We start from the raw sequence: 15,423 nt of genomic DNA, 5'->3' as shown, positions 1-15,423 counted from the left end.
AATATCTACTGGCCTTTGAACTCTTTGAACCCAATAACTGGACTTTGTCTTTCTGATGCCCAGCACAGTCTAGAAGCTATTAAGCTTTTAGTAAACAGTTGTTGAGAAAAGGAAGAGAAAGAAAAAGGGAGATAGTAAAGGAAAAATTAAGAAGAGAAAAGGGGGAAAGAACGAATAGTTATTAGAGAGGCAGGAAAAAAAAAAGTCCAAATCTGGGAGGTCTTCTAACATGTTCTGTAAATGGAAAAACCATACAAAACTATAAACTTATGACTTGACTTCGGCAAATTGCCCAGAATATGCGCCACCTGAACATTTATCCTCATTCTGATATAACAATGTCTTATACGACAAAGGCAACCCACAGCTCAACAGCTAAGACAGAGCAGCCAAACTGTCCTTTTCTTACCTGGAGAAGTTTGTCGTAACGCTCGGCAGACATCAGGAAGCGTCCATCTTCAAGCTGCATCTCCCTGTTTTCCAGTAAATTGTTCAAAACAGGAAGAACATTCCTCTCCGCCTTTTCCAAGCCTTCCAAAACGAGGATTCTACCTTCTGTGGCTGCACGGACTGCACACTATTTCCAAGAAACAAAAGCAATATTAAATGTTAAAGAAAAAGCAATATGATAATATTGAACATAGCAGAACATGGCCTGAGTTTACTTTTAATGCAAATTAAACTGGGTTCTTCTCATAAGGACCAGGGATTAGGAAAGCTGGGTTCCAGATCTTGGATTTGCTTTATCTGCCAATATGGTCTTAACCTCTTATGATCATAACCATAGCCCTATATAAGTCTTTAAAGTAAAGTTTAAGAAAATTAGAAATAGAGAAAAATAGGAACTAAAGTAGGCCCCAAATGGGAAAAAAATATAATATCAAAAAAGTGCTAAAGATGTGAAATTTTTTTTTCTTTAACTGATAGATGCTCAACAAAACAGAAAAATCTACTTTTTGGTCAAAATCCTTTAAAGTCTGGTTTAAAAAAAGAAAAAAAGAAAACCTCAATAACAGTTTTTCTTGTACACTTAACAATACGATTAGGATTAATGCTGCTAAATTTATTTTATCCCTCTCTCTTTAAAAGTCTCCTTGTTTGGTCTTCATGGCACTGTATTCTCTTAGAAAAACTCTCTCCTTTTCTGCCTGCCCATTCCATGTAGGTGATGCCAGAATTACATCTTTAACCCAAGTTATTCCTACTACACAAGGTCTGGCCTGAGTAATCATACTTAATCACGTAGTTCCAACCACCACTGCCACGCTAGTGACTCCCAACCTCACGCTCTCCCGAGGTCTACCATATAGTCCCACTGCGTGTCTCCAACCAGACTCTGTAAGGCTCTCCTGGACAACACTGAACACATCGTATTTCCCCCCAGACCTGCTCTTCCTCTTATATTTTCTACTTAAGGTGAGAGCACCATTCACCCATGCCAGGTCCCAGATGTCTGTCTCTTCTCCTACGTTCAATTTATCACCATGTCCTGATGATTTAACTTCTTAAATATTTCTTCTCAACCCTTCTACCACTCATCTAGTTCAGGCCCTCCTTAACCTCTCAGATCTCCTCCCTACTAACTCTAGGCTCCTTAATTTAGCATGTATGTCTAGCACAACCTGGCATTTACCTAGCCGATATTTTCCTGATATTAGTTGCCTCGCATGTGGTATTTTTGCAACAATGAACTGGTTGTGATGTCCCCCTACGCGCATGTGTACCATACTGCTTTACTAAGAAAATCTGTCTGTTTATACTGAGCCCTTGTCAGTGTGGAACCACAACACTGAAGTTTTCCGAGTTCTAATACACCTGTTTCATCTTCGCAGCAGGATTCTTAGGTCTTGAAGGGGTGAGAACCCTGTTTTATTTATCTTACATTGATATAAAACTGGCTCATGGCAAGCTTCTAGTGTTTATGGGATAAAAATGTAACCGCTCAGTTAAAAGATGCCATTATATAAGTTTTGGAAGAATTTTTATATAAAGAATAATAGTTATCTCTGCCCACACTTGTTATGAAAACAGAATTGAACATGTTTAACTGTCAGCATGAGAAATTTAGGCTACATATTTCAAAAATTTTCTATATAGATTTTTAAATAAAATAATTATGGTATAATTTTTCTTGTGAAATCTTAAAAAAAAAGGAAGTCATGCACACATATTTTACACGCAGTGAATACTTGTGATCCTTCCTCAGTGTGGAAATTAGACCAACCGTAAGGATCTTTTCCTGCCCCTCAAGCTATAGAACTTCCAGAGACCTAATTTTCTCAAATAGAAATCATAAAAAAATGCAGAAAGATCCTTCTGGACAAACCATCTCATATCACGGCTTTACCAACCCAACACACGGACACAAAGGATTTCAAGATAGAAGCAGCTGCACGACCTAAAATCAAAAACTGTCTAAGCCCTGTGCTAGATTTGCTTCTGATCTGATAAAAGACCTTAGGCAAACAATTAATCTGGATGTCTGTGTCCTCATTTACTAAATGAGAATATCCTCAAGGGGTATTGTACAATGTCACTATTTATGAATCAAAACAGCACTGGAAAAAAATTTAAAGCTACCACACCTATTAAAATATAAATTGCTATTAATATAGCCATGATTTAATGAAAATCGATGCCAAAGAGCTTCAAATTACTCAAAAAGGCTACAATGTAAAGCACTGAGGAAGCCAAAAAAAAATTACATATATATTTCAAGTTCTTTATTTAAAATACAAGAATAGGATCAGACTGACTTTTGGTTGCTCCACCACCGACCTGCTATGGGTGACTTAGGTTAGTCACTTTGCCTCTTGGAGCCTCCATTTCTTTCTAAAGCTACACTAATAATGGTGCTTGTCTCATAGATTATGCTGAAATTAAATAAGACAACCTCTGGCACACAATAATCCTTAAAAAACCAATAAGCTCTTAGTATTATGAATACTATCATCCTTGTAGTCATTGTCCCCATCGTCATTATCAAAGTTATCCTCATCATCACCATCATCATCACTGCTCATTCAGAGAAGTAGCATAATATGATGGAAAGAACCTAAACTTTGGAATTGGACATATCCTAGTTCAAATTCTGCCTCTGCTACTTATCAGTTGTATGGTCATAGTCCTCTAAGACTCCTACTTACTTCACCTCTAAGATAGGGAAGCCACCTCCACCCTAAGGATTAAATGTAGTCACATAAAGCAGCAGGTGCAACAGAGGTCTCCTCAATGAAAGCTATTTTTATCTCCCTTGATTTTTTAAAATGAATTATGTAAATCTTTCAAACAGTTAACACATGAGTAGAGAAGAGTTGGCCTGAGCAAGATGGCAACAGGCTAAGAAGCCAAGGCCTGAGTTCTGACTAACAGAGGCCAGAGGAAATACAGAGACCTTCTCCCACTGTCCAAGTGACAATCAGGACATATTATAACAATATAGTTGCAAAGGGTTTGGTGCAGGTAACAGAATTCAGTCACTCTCAACAAACAAGTAAATGCTTTTTCCCCTATTTGCTAAAGAAGTAAAAGGTACTTATACAAGATAAAAATCTCATCCTCTGATCAATACCACTGTTATTCAATATATTAAGAGTTGCTTTCGGTAACCTGTAACATTAAAGCAGTGTATTAAAAAAAAGTTAATCTTTATTTTTTTTCTACTAATAAAAGAGAATCAAGAATAACCCAAAACAGAAGAGAATACATTAAAATATTATATAATTGTTTAAAGTGCATTTTATATATAATATTAAATATGTATATGGTACATTATGGAACTTCACAGTATTGTCAAACAAATCAACAAGATTCTAATATGGAAAGAGCTCCTGGCTTAGAAAAGTTGAAAAAAATCATTTGAAGTTCCCCATCCTGGCTTTCTACTCCCCAAATTATCATGAGGATAGAGAATTTCCTCTCAGCCAGACATAAAAACCTAATCATAAATTTTTGTAGCTTACCTAACTTGTATCAGCTTATATTTGAGAAATGCAAGCAACGTATAATGACTTATAGGCTTCCTCTCCAGCTTTTTGGAGTCATATGACAATAAGCAGAATTAATGATGAGAATGTCAACAAGCAAGGTAAGGAAAAAAATGAGAGTAACAAATTCTTAAAGGGGTAGAATAGCAAAACTTTATGCTTTTTTAAGACAAATAAAGTTAACATGGTAGAAAAAAAATCTTATTTCTTCATGAGCATCACAATATCAGTCATATATATGTTCATATTTCTGTTCTTTAAGTAATTTTTTTCAAACAGTTCTTATAGTCTGCTTAGCAAAGCAAATGCATTAAAAAAAAAAACCTTAAGTGACCTTCACATCAACAAGTGGATAAGTTATAGTAAATATTTACATAGACAAACATAGTACAAACATCAACATTTTCTTGACAAGCTGTACCTTATTTATTTCATCAGTACCTCTCTCCTTTTCCATAGCCACTCAATTCACTGACATCTTACTGAAAACAATAGCCAGTAAACATAAAGACAATTCAAACTGGTTAGTATCTTTTAAAGCAAATTAAAGCCTATCAATTTGGCAAAGTACATACATGGAAATACTCAATGCTGACAAGAATCCATGAGGCAATCACTCAGTGCACACTGAAGAGGGTGTGAGCTGAATGCCCTTTTTGGAAAGTAATTGGCAATATGTGTATATCAAAACTCTTGAAAATGTCTAGAGCCTTTGCTTAGTAATTATATTTCCAGCATTCAAGTCTAAAAAAAATCATCAGAAATAATAAGATGTAAGTACAGAGATATTCACCAGAGTTATTTATAAGCTGAAGTGAAAACTTAGAAAGAGCCTGAATGACCAACAACATGGAAAAGTAGAAAAATGGGAATGTCAAATAAATAAGTCACATCTATCTGATGGAATATCATTTAGACACTAAAAGTCATATTTTTGAGGCATATCTAATGTCACAGGGGAAAAGCTCCTGATAAAATATCAGGTTAAAAAAAAGCAACATATTCGAGGAAATGTGTAACAGGTTTCATTATAATATTCATAAAATATTACTTTTGTTGGTAATCTGCACCTAAAAACCCCCTCTCAAAAAGCTGTAGATCCTGGAAGTATATATTTAATTTCACTATGTTTTATATACCTTTATGTACTTGACCTGTGGACTGAGAATACTTTAATAAATATGCTATAGAATTGCTTATATTAAAATCTCCTTAATTCTTTTTTAAAAAAATCAAATTTCTATAGGCAAGTCATAGGAAGCACCTGAAAACTAAGAAATCAGCATATTGATCTTCAGCTAACATTTTAGAACCACCAATTTCAACTCCGGTTTCTTATTTAGAACTAAACTAAAAAGGCATATCTGAGAATAGGGAAACCACAAATCTAAATTAAATATGCCTAGAGAGAACACAGGACATCTATCTTTCACTCCCACATGAGCTACTCTTTTTCTACTGTAAAAAACAATTTCTTATAGTCAGGGAGTAAACAATCACGTGTTCGAGGGTGGTAAGAACGTGCCTGGTCGATGTAAAAAGCCGTGCCTGCGCAGATCTCTCGACGCTGTTTGAGGTCTGTTTCGGTGGTGTCTCTGGTCAAGGCAATGTATTCAACCTCCCGCTTGGTCAACTCCTGGAGAGCAGAGAGTGAAACTGTTTCAATAGAAAATCAACTCCCCAGCATATGCTTTGGAGCCAATTATTTGACAATGTCACCCTACAGAAGAGCAGTTTGAATGTAATTCTGGATTATAGCCTTTTGAGGCTCAGCTTTGAGAAAAATGAAATAAATTGGGCATTAATCAAAATGTGTATGTATCTCTCCTCAGAGCTCTACTTTGACTGGACCCAATAATTTACAACTTAATTAGTTACTACTTAAGCAATAATAATTAAAATTGGATCTTATAAATCTTAAAGTCTCCGGTAGAATTCTTTTCAAATATCAGGAGTAATCATTTGGCTATTACTTGGTTTTCACACAAATGACAGTCATTTCTGTAAGCAACGTTCATTTTTTTTTAAAATGGTAATTTATTTTATTTAAAAAAATTTTTTCCTTGAGTATTCTTTTTTGAGACGTTTTATTTTTTATTTATTTGGGGGTGGTAGTTTTTTTTTTTTAATGGAGATACTGGGGATTGAACCCACAAACTCGTGCATGCTAAGCACTCACTCTGCCACTGGGCTATACCCTCCCCCCCTTAAAAGGGTGATTTAAATTAATTTACTCCATGCACTAATGTTTACCAACTGTATACAATATGTTAGGTACTTTAACAAGTGTGAAAATGAGGTAAATATCAATAGTCGGGTCAACAGAAGAGAGAGAGAGAAAGACAGACGTAGCTATTCCAGAAAGAAAAGAAGAGAGATGAAAAAGAGGAGGGGGGTTAGGAGGAAATTATTCCAGACACAAAAAAACATTTGATTGGAAGGAGAAACCATCAAGAATCTATTTCTTTTAGAATAATTTATCTATTTCTAAATTCATTTTGCCCTATATGTAACAACTATGTACAAAAAGTCTTGGTTTTACAATGTTGAATTAAAAACAATGACATTCTCTAATCAAATAAGGCATACAATATGTTTTTACTAAAAAAGGAGAACAAATTAATTTAGTGGAGGTGTATAAAGAAAAAAGTTGAATGAATGTGCCAATAATGGTGAAAGGGGACGTTTCCACACAATGGGATTTTTTTTTTCCTCCATCTTATCTATATGTGATGTTGATAAAAATATATTATTGGTGTCATTTCATTTTTTTAATGTGCCTGTTCCCATGCACCCATAAATTTCAGTCTATGTGGAAAGAAGGCAAAATTTTTAAACAGAGAAAACAATACACCATAGTGGTGAAGATGTGATGATAGCAAATGATGTTTCTCTACATAAGAATGAATTGTCTGTGAGAGCACAATTTTGGAGTCCAGTTGCAGGTTCTCTTTTAACAGATACCTCCTTCTGGCTTCTGGAACACATCACTAATGCCTTTCTGTCTTGTTTCATTGACTGGCTGAATATAATCTCCCTCACTGAAAAACCCTGTCATTTATATTGATTGACAAGGTGATGTATGCCTCTTACTATTAAATTGTACTGCAGTAATGCCCTGAACTGCCACACCAAGGATGTTATCCTCAGTCCTGACAGCTTCCTAGGACTCTTCACCAGCCAAGACAAGCCCAGTCTCCTCAGCTGCTGCCTCACAGAAGTGGTTTGAAGCTCACAAACAGCACCAGGAATGGCAGATGGAGGCAGTAGCAGAGGTCTGCTCACATCTTTTTGAACTATCTCCAAAACTCCTTTTAAATGACTGAATATGAAACAAACATATCTATCAAATTACTTCTACTTAATTTCTCATTGGTTCAACAGGCTTGCCCCCAAATTTCTGCCTTTAAAGACATCATCTACTCTGGCTATTACTAAGCATAAGATTTTATATCTCATGGCAGTAGTACCCACTGCAGAGTTTGGAAAGCAGCTTAGGTTAGTTCTCATATGTGGACTTCCACCTGCTAGAGCTGCCTCAGCTCTAGTTCACAATTTAAAGTCTGGTTGTCATTGTCTTTTTAAGATACAGGCTTTACACTTATAAACTTGTGTTGCATTTTTGAGCCAGCAAAACTCTTACAATCTCCTCACCCGGCTCTTTCCACATTCCTAACAAGCTTCCAAATCCTGCCAGAAACAAACTCAAAGTCAGATGCTGTGGCCTCTGAGATGAGCCAGGTAGAATGCACATCTTAAAATTAAAGAGGTCCTAGACCTGGGATTTTCGGTAGCTGACTCTGCATTCTTAGGCAAGACACTTGCCTTGTGTACTAATAAAGTGAGGATAACACTACAGTGGCACATTGTGCCTCACAGACTGGTTCTAGGAACAAAAAATGTTATGAAATTTATGAGCCAGGGGGAGTTAGGTTCTTATCTGCCCATTGTATTTTTATCATTCCTGCCCTCTGTGATTTTGGAAACACCAAAATAAATTCACCACTGAGATAAAAGAGTACATGAAGTATATTTCAATAGCATAGAAATCAATTTTTAATATCAAGTAACAAAAGGAAACTTTAAGTAAGGTTTCTCTCTTCATCCTAAAAAGTGTCTTTGGAACAGAACACCTTCATCTGATAGTGTTCTTCCTTGAATCCTTAGAGCAATGCCTATTAATGCTGACAAAGTAGGAAGAAAAAAGTCCGGAAATTTTTTTTATTTGGGTTGAGATTTGAATATTTCAACTCACTTCACAACCGTACTCAGAGAACATCAAACATTTAAGAAGATAGCATGTCAGAAAGGGGGAGCAATATGAGATTTGAGGTCTAGCTCCATCATTTACTCGCTGGATAAAGCTTGAGTGAGCTATTTAATCTCTGTGAACTCATTTTCTCATCTATTTAAAGAAAAATAAAAGAGTGCACGTAACACATAAGAGAGATTCTAGAAACCCTGGGTTCTCTTTAAAGATTATATAACATCAAAAAGTCAGGAGAATTATTTGGCTTTTCAAAATGTGGACCAAAGATAAAATAATGTTTCCTGAGTAGTATAAAATTATGTTTTGTTTTGTAATCTCAGAGTTGCTGATTCCATCTGCTACTCATGGCCTGGATTTAAGTGGATTTCTTTCCTACTGGAAGTGGAGGATTTTCTACTCACAGCAAAAATTTGCTTAAGATATGAAAGGCAAATGTACATTTATTTCCCAAATAACATATTCCAGACGCTTTATAAATAAATCACCCTTCAATGTCAACATTTTTTAAGTAATGACTCATCTTGATATTTTGGTAAATTCTTAATTGATTTTTCAAAATAGCTTATCAAGGTTAAGATCCTTAGGAATCCACAAGAACTGACTGCTCACCAGGTACTGCATAGCAATAGAGCGTCGAAGAGGCCCAGGAGGTCCTATTAGAAAAACATCTTGTCCCAAAAGATCCTTCTGCATTATCCATCTTAGATGTTGAATTACAGATTGAGCCAGAGAGTCTGAAACTTTAAGGTGGAAAAAACATAAAATGAAATGCAAATTAGGCTTCTACACATAATATAAATCTCCAAGCAAGCAATGCAGATAGTATATTAAGTTTATATACGTATATATGAATGTGTATGTATATATATACCTATGCATATATACACATGCACACATAGACACATATACACTCATACATACGTCTGGTGAATCTTCACGCTGTTTACAATAAAATCATTATTACCTAATGTTAAAACAGGACAAACTTTCATACATCACAGTCTCATAATCTCACATTTAAAAACTTGTGAGAATGCTTAAACCACCACCTATTAGTGTCACTAAAGGAGTGAAAGTGATTTTCAAGGGTATATGAGCAACTAGTACCATTTCTTTGCCACAATTTTATAGCCCAACTCTTTTGTTCTAAAAAGGGAATGTGACTGAATCATCTCAAGCAATTAATGATTATCAGTCTTGAAAAAAATTTTTTAAATTATAACTTACGTAGGCAATGGGTTGTGAGAGCTCTCAAATTTCAGTTTGTGAAAGTTTGACGCAGGTTTAAGGGACTTAAATGATTTCTTTAGAATCGAGGTCTGCTCTTCTCCACCAGCTCTCTTGGGAACAGAAGACTACTCCATGTAATACCCTTCTAAGTCTACCATTAAATCACCCATCAATCCACTCATCTTTTGCCTAAATATTTTTTGAATGTTTATATTAATACAATGCATCTATGTTTGCTCACTTGTAAGTCACCTAGTGACTCAGCAAGTGCTTTCCCAGGTATGCAAGAAAAACTCAGCCTTATACGCGGAGACATACAGAATACTCAGAGCAGTGTCATTCAAAATAAAAATAAAACTGGAGACAGGAGGTGGATAAAATGTACATAGTGGGATATTATATAACCAAAAAAAAAAAACCCAAGAATAAAGTACCACTTCTTCCAACAATATGTTTAACTCTGAAGAGGGCAAAAAAATGGTCACAAAATAAATCGCATATTAATGTCACTGTTTTGATAAAGTTCAAAAAACTAGCAAATTGAATTCATTACAAATACATACAGAAGTGATGAAACAGTGCTTGAAAAAGCAATTGGATGATAAATTCAGGACACCTAGACGTGAAATCAGAGAGATTCTCATGGATAACTTAATGGCATTCATAATAGTCTAGTTCTTAAACTGGGCATGGGCACAGAGCTGGTTTTATTATTAGTTGCATTTGATACATAAACACACACACAATATAGATATATATGTATATGTATGTATATATGTGTATGTATATATGCATACATATATATATATATAATATAAAAAGTCTTTTGTAGGTATTGAATGTTCTATATTTAAACTTTGTTTAATCACCCAGTAAGGTCATGAAAGCATTAAAAGTTCACACTAAGAATACTTGCCTAGGAGTAAAGCTGTGCTTCCCCTGTCCCTTACCAACAGCGTAATATTGCTAGGGTGGCTCCCCATCTTCCCTCCCAGAAGTTAACATCTAATCATTGGGAAAAAATTAATTTCTGGTTTTCATTATCATGGTGGGAAGATGAAGGACAAGGTTTGGGCAAACTGGTTCGTTTGTCACATCACTGGGGTCACACTAAAGCATTTTATAACTTCTCCCAGGCAAGTCCTTCCACATCTGAAAATGAGGAGACTCATCACCCAAGTGGTGCGTGGCTTCTCTCCTGTTCTATGAAGCTTCTACAACATGCATGGGGACATATCACCTCCAAGGGAGCAAAAACTGAAGGAAGATTCCTAGATATTACAAATGGTCCATTGCCCCCTAAAGGGGCACTATGCATAAACAGATATAGAATGTATCTATGGTATTGGAATTTCATGGGATTGGGGAGAGATAATTGGGGGGAAATGTCCTTGGGAGAGCAACAATGATAAACACTGCCCCAAGACCTTCACCTCTGAGAGTCTCTCAAGGAGTTCCACAATGCTGGGAAGCAATTCATCTGTGCTTGGAAAGTCAACCTCATCCCTAACTATCAGATGTCGACTTAACCATTTTCTTTCCCACTCCAGGCTTAAATCTTTGAACTATATGGTCTACTCTTATTTCTACATGAGTCCATCTGCTTGCTGTTTAAGTTTGAAACAAAACAAATGTTAAGAAGCTCTAATTTCTCTACCAGTAAAATTACAGTGTTCCCTATGCTGCAGATCTGCTACCTCTTCTTACTGTGAGATCAAATATATAATTTAAAACTTACACATTTCAGGCTTTTTCTTCATATTTTCACAAATCTCAGTTTACTTTGGCCACAGGCCTTCTCTACACTCCTCTTAGGGTTTTGTGTTGCTTCTTTGTATTCACCTTTGGCAATTTGCCTGACCTTCCATTACCTGGATTTGACTATTTAAAAGATGAAGTTTCCAAAGTTCTACAAGGCAAAGCCAAGTTGGTCTCTTCGGTTTCCTCCCACCTTTTATTATTCATAACTATTTGTAACTATCCATAATGACAGAGTCCCAATACAGTTCCATTCCATTTTGAATGCCTTGACCTTGGGACTCACTCATATTTATTTTCAAGATTTTTTAAAATTGAAGGCAGCATTTTCGAATCAAATGTGAGGCCTTCCCTTCACAAGCTGTCAGTGTTAACAAAGTGCTAAAGTTTAGGAATAACTTATCTTTTTCTTAGCAAACTGAAGGAGAATCAAAGTTATAACAACAGAGCAGTCTGTACACCAGTGTACTTTCCTGGGTGGGAGAGAAAGGCGTGGAGACGGAGTTTGGAAAGCTGGAACCCTGGAAATTGTGTAGAACTTTGAGTATGCTCGTGGGAGTGTCTTCCACTCGGCATGATCCGCGAGTGTTGAGAACTACCGGCCTCAGGCATTCTGAACAATTCTCAGCAATCCCTTCTTCCACTCCTACCCCTCAGCTGTGGTTCTCAACCAATGGCAGTGCTGCCATTACCCCATGACTGCCGGAGGCACTTGGGAACATCTGCCACTGTATTTCAATTCTGCGTAAGTTTCTTACGACACATAAGCAGCTTCCGATTCCTGTGGCTGGCCTTGTGGTCCATGTTATACCTTCAGAAAGCCCTTTTCTTTTCCCTTCTCTTGTCTTCCCTTAATAACAGTAATAATGATAGCCATAGTTTTTTGCATTCCTGTCATATGTCAGGTAATACGAACGATTTTTCACGCAATATCTCATTTAGATCCCACAACCATCCTAGAAGGCAGCAGACTACAGCATGTAGTCTGTAGGTGATACAGACTCGAGTCAAACTCTTTAAACCCCAACTCTCCTGTTTACTGTGTAAGCTTAACCAGTTATTTAAATTCTCCATCCACATAATGGATATGATAAATGTGCTTATTTATAAGGCTGTTATGAGGATTAAATTAGGCACTTAGAACAATGTCCAGTAGTAGCATAAGCATTTGTTAAATAATCATTATTCCTATTTTATGAATAAGAAAATAAAAGTTCTTATGGTAGTATCATTTGTCCACAGTTAATAAGCACATAAACCAAGATTTAGACTTAAGCTGTTTGAGTCCAAAGCTTGTACTCCAGCCATTATGCCCTATTGCCCCTCCAAAACCTTTTTAACAGGCTCTATCTTCAGGTCCAAGACTTCCCCTCCAAGTCTGAACCTCACAGGACTCCATCAAATTTAGTGGATTTGCCTTTATGGATATTAATTCTATTTCTTGGGTTTTGGTGATCCCAACAATACCATGTTTTACTCCTTTTATTAAAATTTCAAATTCATTTTGTTGTTTGTTATCAGAGAACCCACATCTTAAAAAAAATTCCCATTTTTATTTATTCATTTTTTTAGTATAGGGTATTTTGTCAAAGAAAATATTTAATTTGTTAGGAAGTTGCACTGAACTACTGAGAGGAAGCATTATGTACTGCTGTGTGGTGTCTGTGGTGTATTTTACATTAATGCTTGAAACTAGCTGTATTTTTAGGATGGCCTCAAAAAGACATGAGTCATACTTAAAAGTGTTCCAGAAATAGAAACAAGACATAAGACTGTACATTATGAACATCTGCAAAACAACCTGCCAAACTGCTGTGTGTAACCTATAAACACAGCCCAGCGCACGACAGAAGTCCCCGACCTCAGCATTTGCAGGCACAAGATGCTGTCTTCCAGGAGTCCACATAATGACAAGCTGATGTCAGAGTTACACCAGAAAGCTTGGGTCTATAGTCTGTGATTTCCTTCTCTATAGAAAAGTAAAGCATCTGGTTCTTGTTGGGCTAAATTCCTTATTCAATTCCTAGCCAATGCTTGTTTCAGGCATATTCAAGGGCTTTAAAATAATTCTGTTAAAGGAAAATAAATTATAATTTTCTCCCTCCACAGACTCAAATATGTCATATACATAAAGATTAAAGTGAAAATTTCAGGAAATAATACAAAGTTCAAATTCAGTTATAATAAATCTTTCAGTGGTAGAGAGTGTCCTTAGTAGGCACAAGGTCCTGGGTTCAATTCCCAGCACCTCCATTAACCAAAAAAGAAAAGAAAAGAAAAAGAAAGAAAGTTAAAAAAAAATCCTTCTAAACTAGTGACATTTTCTTATTAGCCCAAGAGGCAACATGATATAATGGAAAGAAAAAAACCTTTGAGGCTAAACAGACCTAGTTGTGATTTCTCATCCTGTCCTTTATCAGTGTCCTTGGATAAGTGTTCTGAATCTTCTGGGCCTAAGTTTCCTTTTTTTCAAAAGAGGGATAGTACTGCTTACTGAGTACAGTTACCGTGGAGACTGTAGGTGGAGCACCTGGTCCAGCCCCTCAGCCAGTGGGAACTAGGTATGGAAGGACATTACAGGTCCTTCCTCACCTGCACAGTCCTCTCCCTGGTGCGCACCCAGGACAGCAGGCTGCACAATACGGTTGTGAATGAGCTCCTGGGCTTACACTCAAATCACCGTCTGGACCTAGATCCCATCCTGAAAAAACAAAGGAGAAAGGAACCTGCCTAACTGGTACAGCTTGTAGTAGGCCCTTTCCCAAGGCATTTCATTTTCTTCACCACAGTCATCCTACAAAATCGCTCAGGAAGAATCTGAACCCAGGCCTGCCACACTCCCGTGCATTTGTTACCACATTACAGTAAGAGACTTCAAAAGACTCACAGACAATGTCACTGCAAGTACGTGCTCATTTACTAAACTCTGACCTATCGATCGTGGATCATTCTGTTCTAGGATATAACAGACACCAAGGGGAAAAAGCCGGGAGCAGGGGACATAACACAGTATGTTCAGAACCAAAGTCCTCATTATTTACCACATGCTCTTTACCAGGCTCTTTGACTGGCCTTCCGCACTTTTCTCTGTACATAATACAGGGAGACATAATACAGCCTGCAAAGGGTGTTTCAAGTTTTTTTTTTAAATGTATCATATTTATATACTACTCTGCGGTCTTCAATTTTTGCTTAACAATGTCACATGGACACCCTCTAGATCCACAGATGTAAATCTAATTTATTCTTTTTTAACAGCTGCAGAAGTTTCCATAATAGGGGTATACAATAATTTATTCAATCATTCCTCTATTGATGCACTCAGATTGCTTCTAATTTTCGTCACTCTCAAAAACAAAATGTTGCAATAAGGGGAGGTTATAGCTCAGTGGTAGAGTGTCTGTTAGCATGCAGGAAGTCCTGGGTTCAATCCCCAGCACCTCCATTAAAGACAAATAAATAAATAAATCTAATTACCTCCCCCTAACCCCCAAAAAAGTTCTTTACAAAATGCTGCAATATATATTGCGTACAAATATTCTTTTTTATGTACTGATTTTTCCCTTAATGGATAGAACTTAAAAGAGAAACTGCTACATCAAAAAGATATATTTTTTATTTTAAAAGCTACTACCATATTACTTTCCAAACAAGTCATATGAACTCACACTCCTATAGCAATGTATGACAATGTCATCTCCCTACAATCTTGTAAGTACTGGACATTATAATACTCCCTCTTATAATACTGTTTAATTTTGGCATAAAAAAAGTATAAATATTGGTATCTTATTGTATAATTTGCATTTAACTATTAAGCAGACTTATAACATATGTACATATACGTATTAGCCATTTGAATTTCCTGTCCTGTGGCATGCTTATTTAAATCCTTTGTCTATTTTCTACCGATCATATGATGCATCTCACCAATTTATAAGATATATTGGTATAGTAGGGATATTAAACCTCTTTATGACATATGTTATATATGCATTAAAATATGATTCTTAAGTTAGGGATTTACTACTTAAATTCATTTAACAATGTCATCAGTGGTGGTTAAATTGCCAAGTGGATCCAAGGAAGCCTATTTAACATATTACATAGCTCAAAAATTGCACATCTGCAATGAAAGTTGCAGAAAGCAGCAACAGTCATTAAATAGAAAATAAAAAG

The 15,423-nt window shown here is 36.2% G+C and overlaps 1 protein-coding gene across 3 annotated transcripts in view; it reads right to left on the bottom strand.

The window, feature by feature from the left end:
• Positions 1 to 15,423, bottom strand: part of VWA8 (von Willebrand factor A domain containing 8) — a 297,774-nt gene that overhangs the window by 261,875 nt on the left and 20,476 nt on the right. For all 3 annotated transcript variants that reach the window (XM_074378241.1, XM_074378240.1, XM_074378239.1), the window contains exons 3-5: positions 8,866 to 8,996; positions 5,512 to 5,622; positions 410 to 577 (exon numbers count right to left, since the gene is read on the bottom strand). In XM_074378241.1, coding sequence (XP_074234342.1) covers positions 410 to 577; positions 5,512 to 5,622; positions 8,866 to 8,996 — 410 coding nt within the window. The remainder of the gene's footprint in view (positions 1 to 409; positions 578 to 5,511; positions 5,623 to 8,865; positions 8,997 to 15,423) is intronic.

The sequence above is a fragment of the Camelus bactrianus genome, chromosome 14, assembly GCF_048773025.1.
Source record: "Camelus bactrianus isolate YW-2024 breed Bactrian camel chromosome 14, ASM4877302v1, whole genome shotgun sequence".
Taxonomy (NCBI): Eukaryota; Metazoa; Chordata; class Mammalia; order Artiodactyla; family Camelidae; genus Camelus; species Camelus bactrianus.
This window is presented reverse-complemented; position numbering and strand designations above follow the sequence as displayed.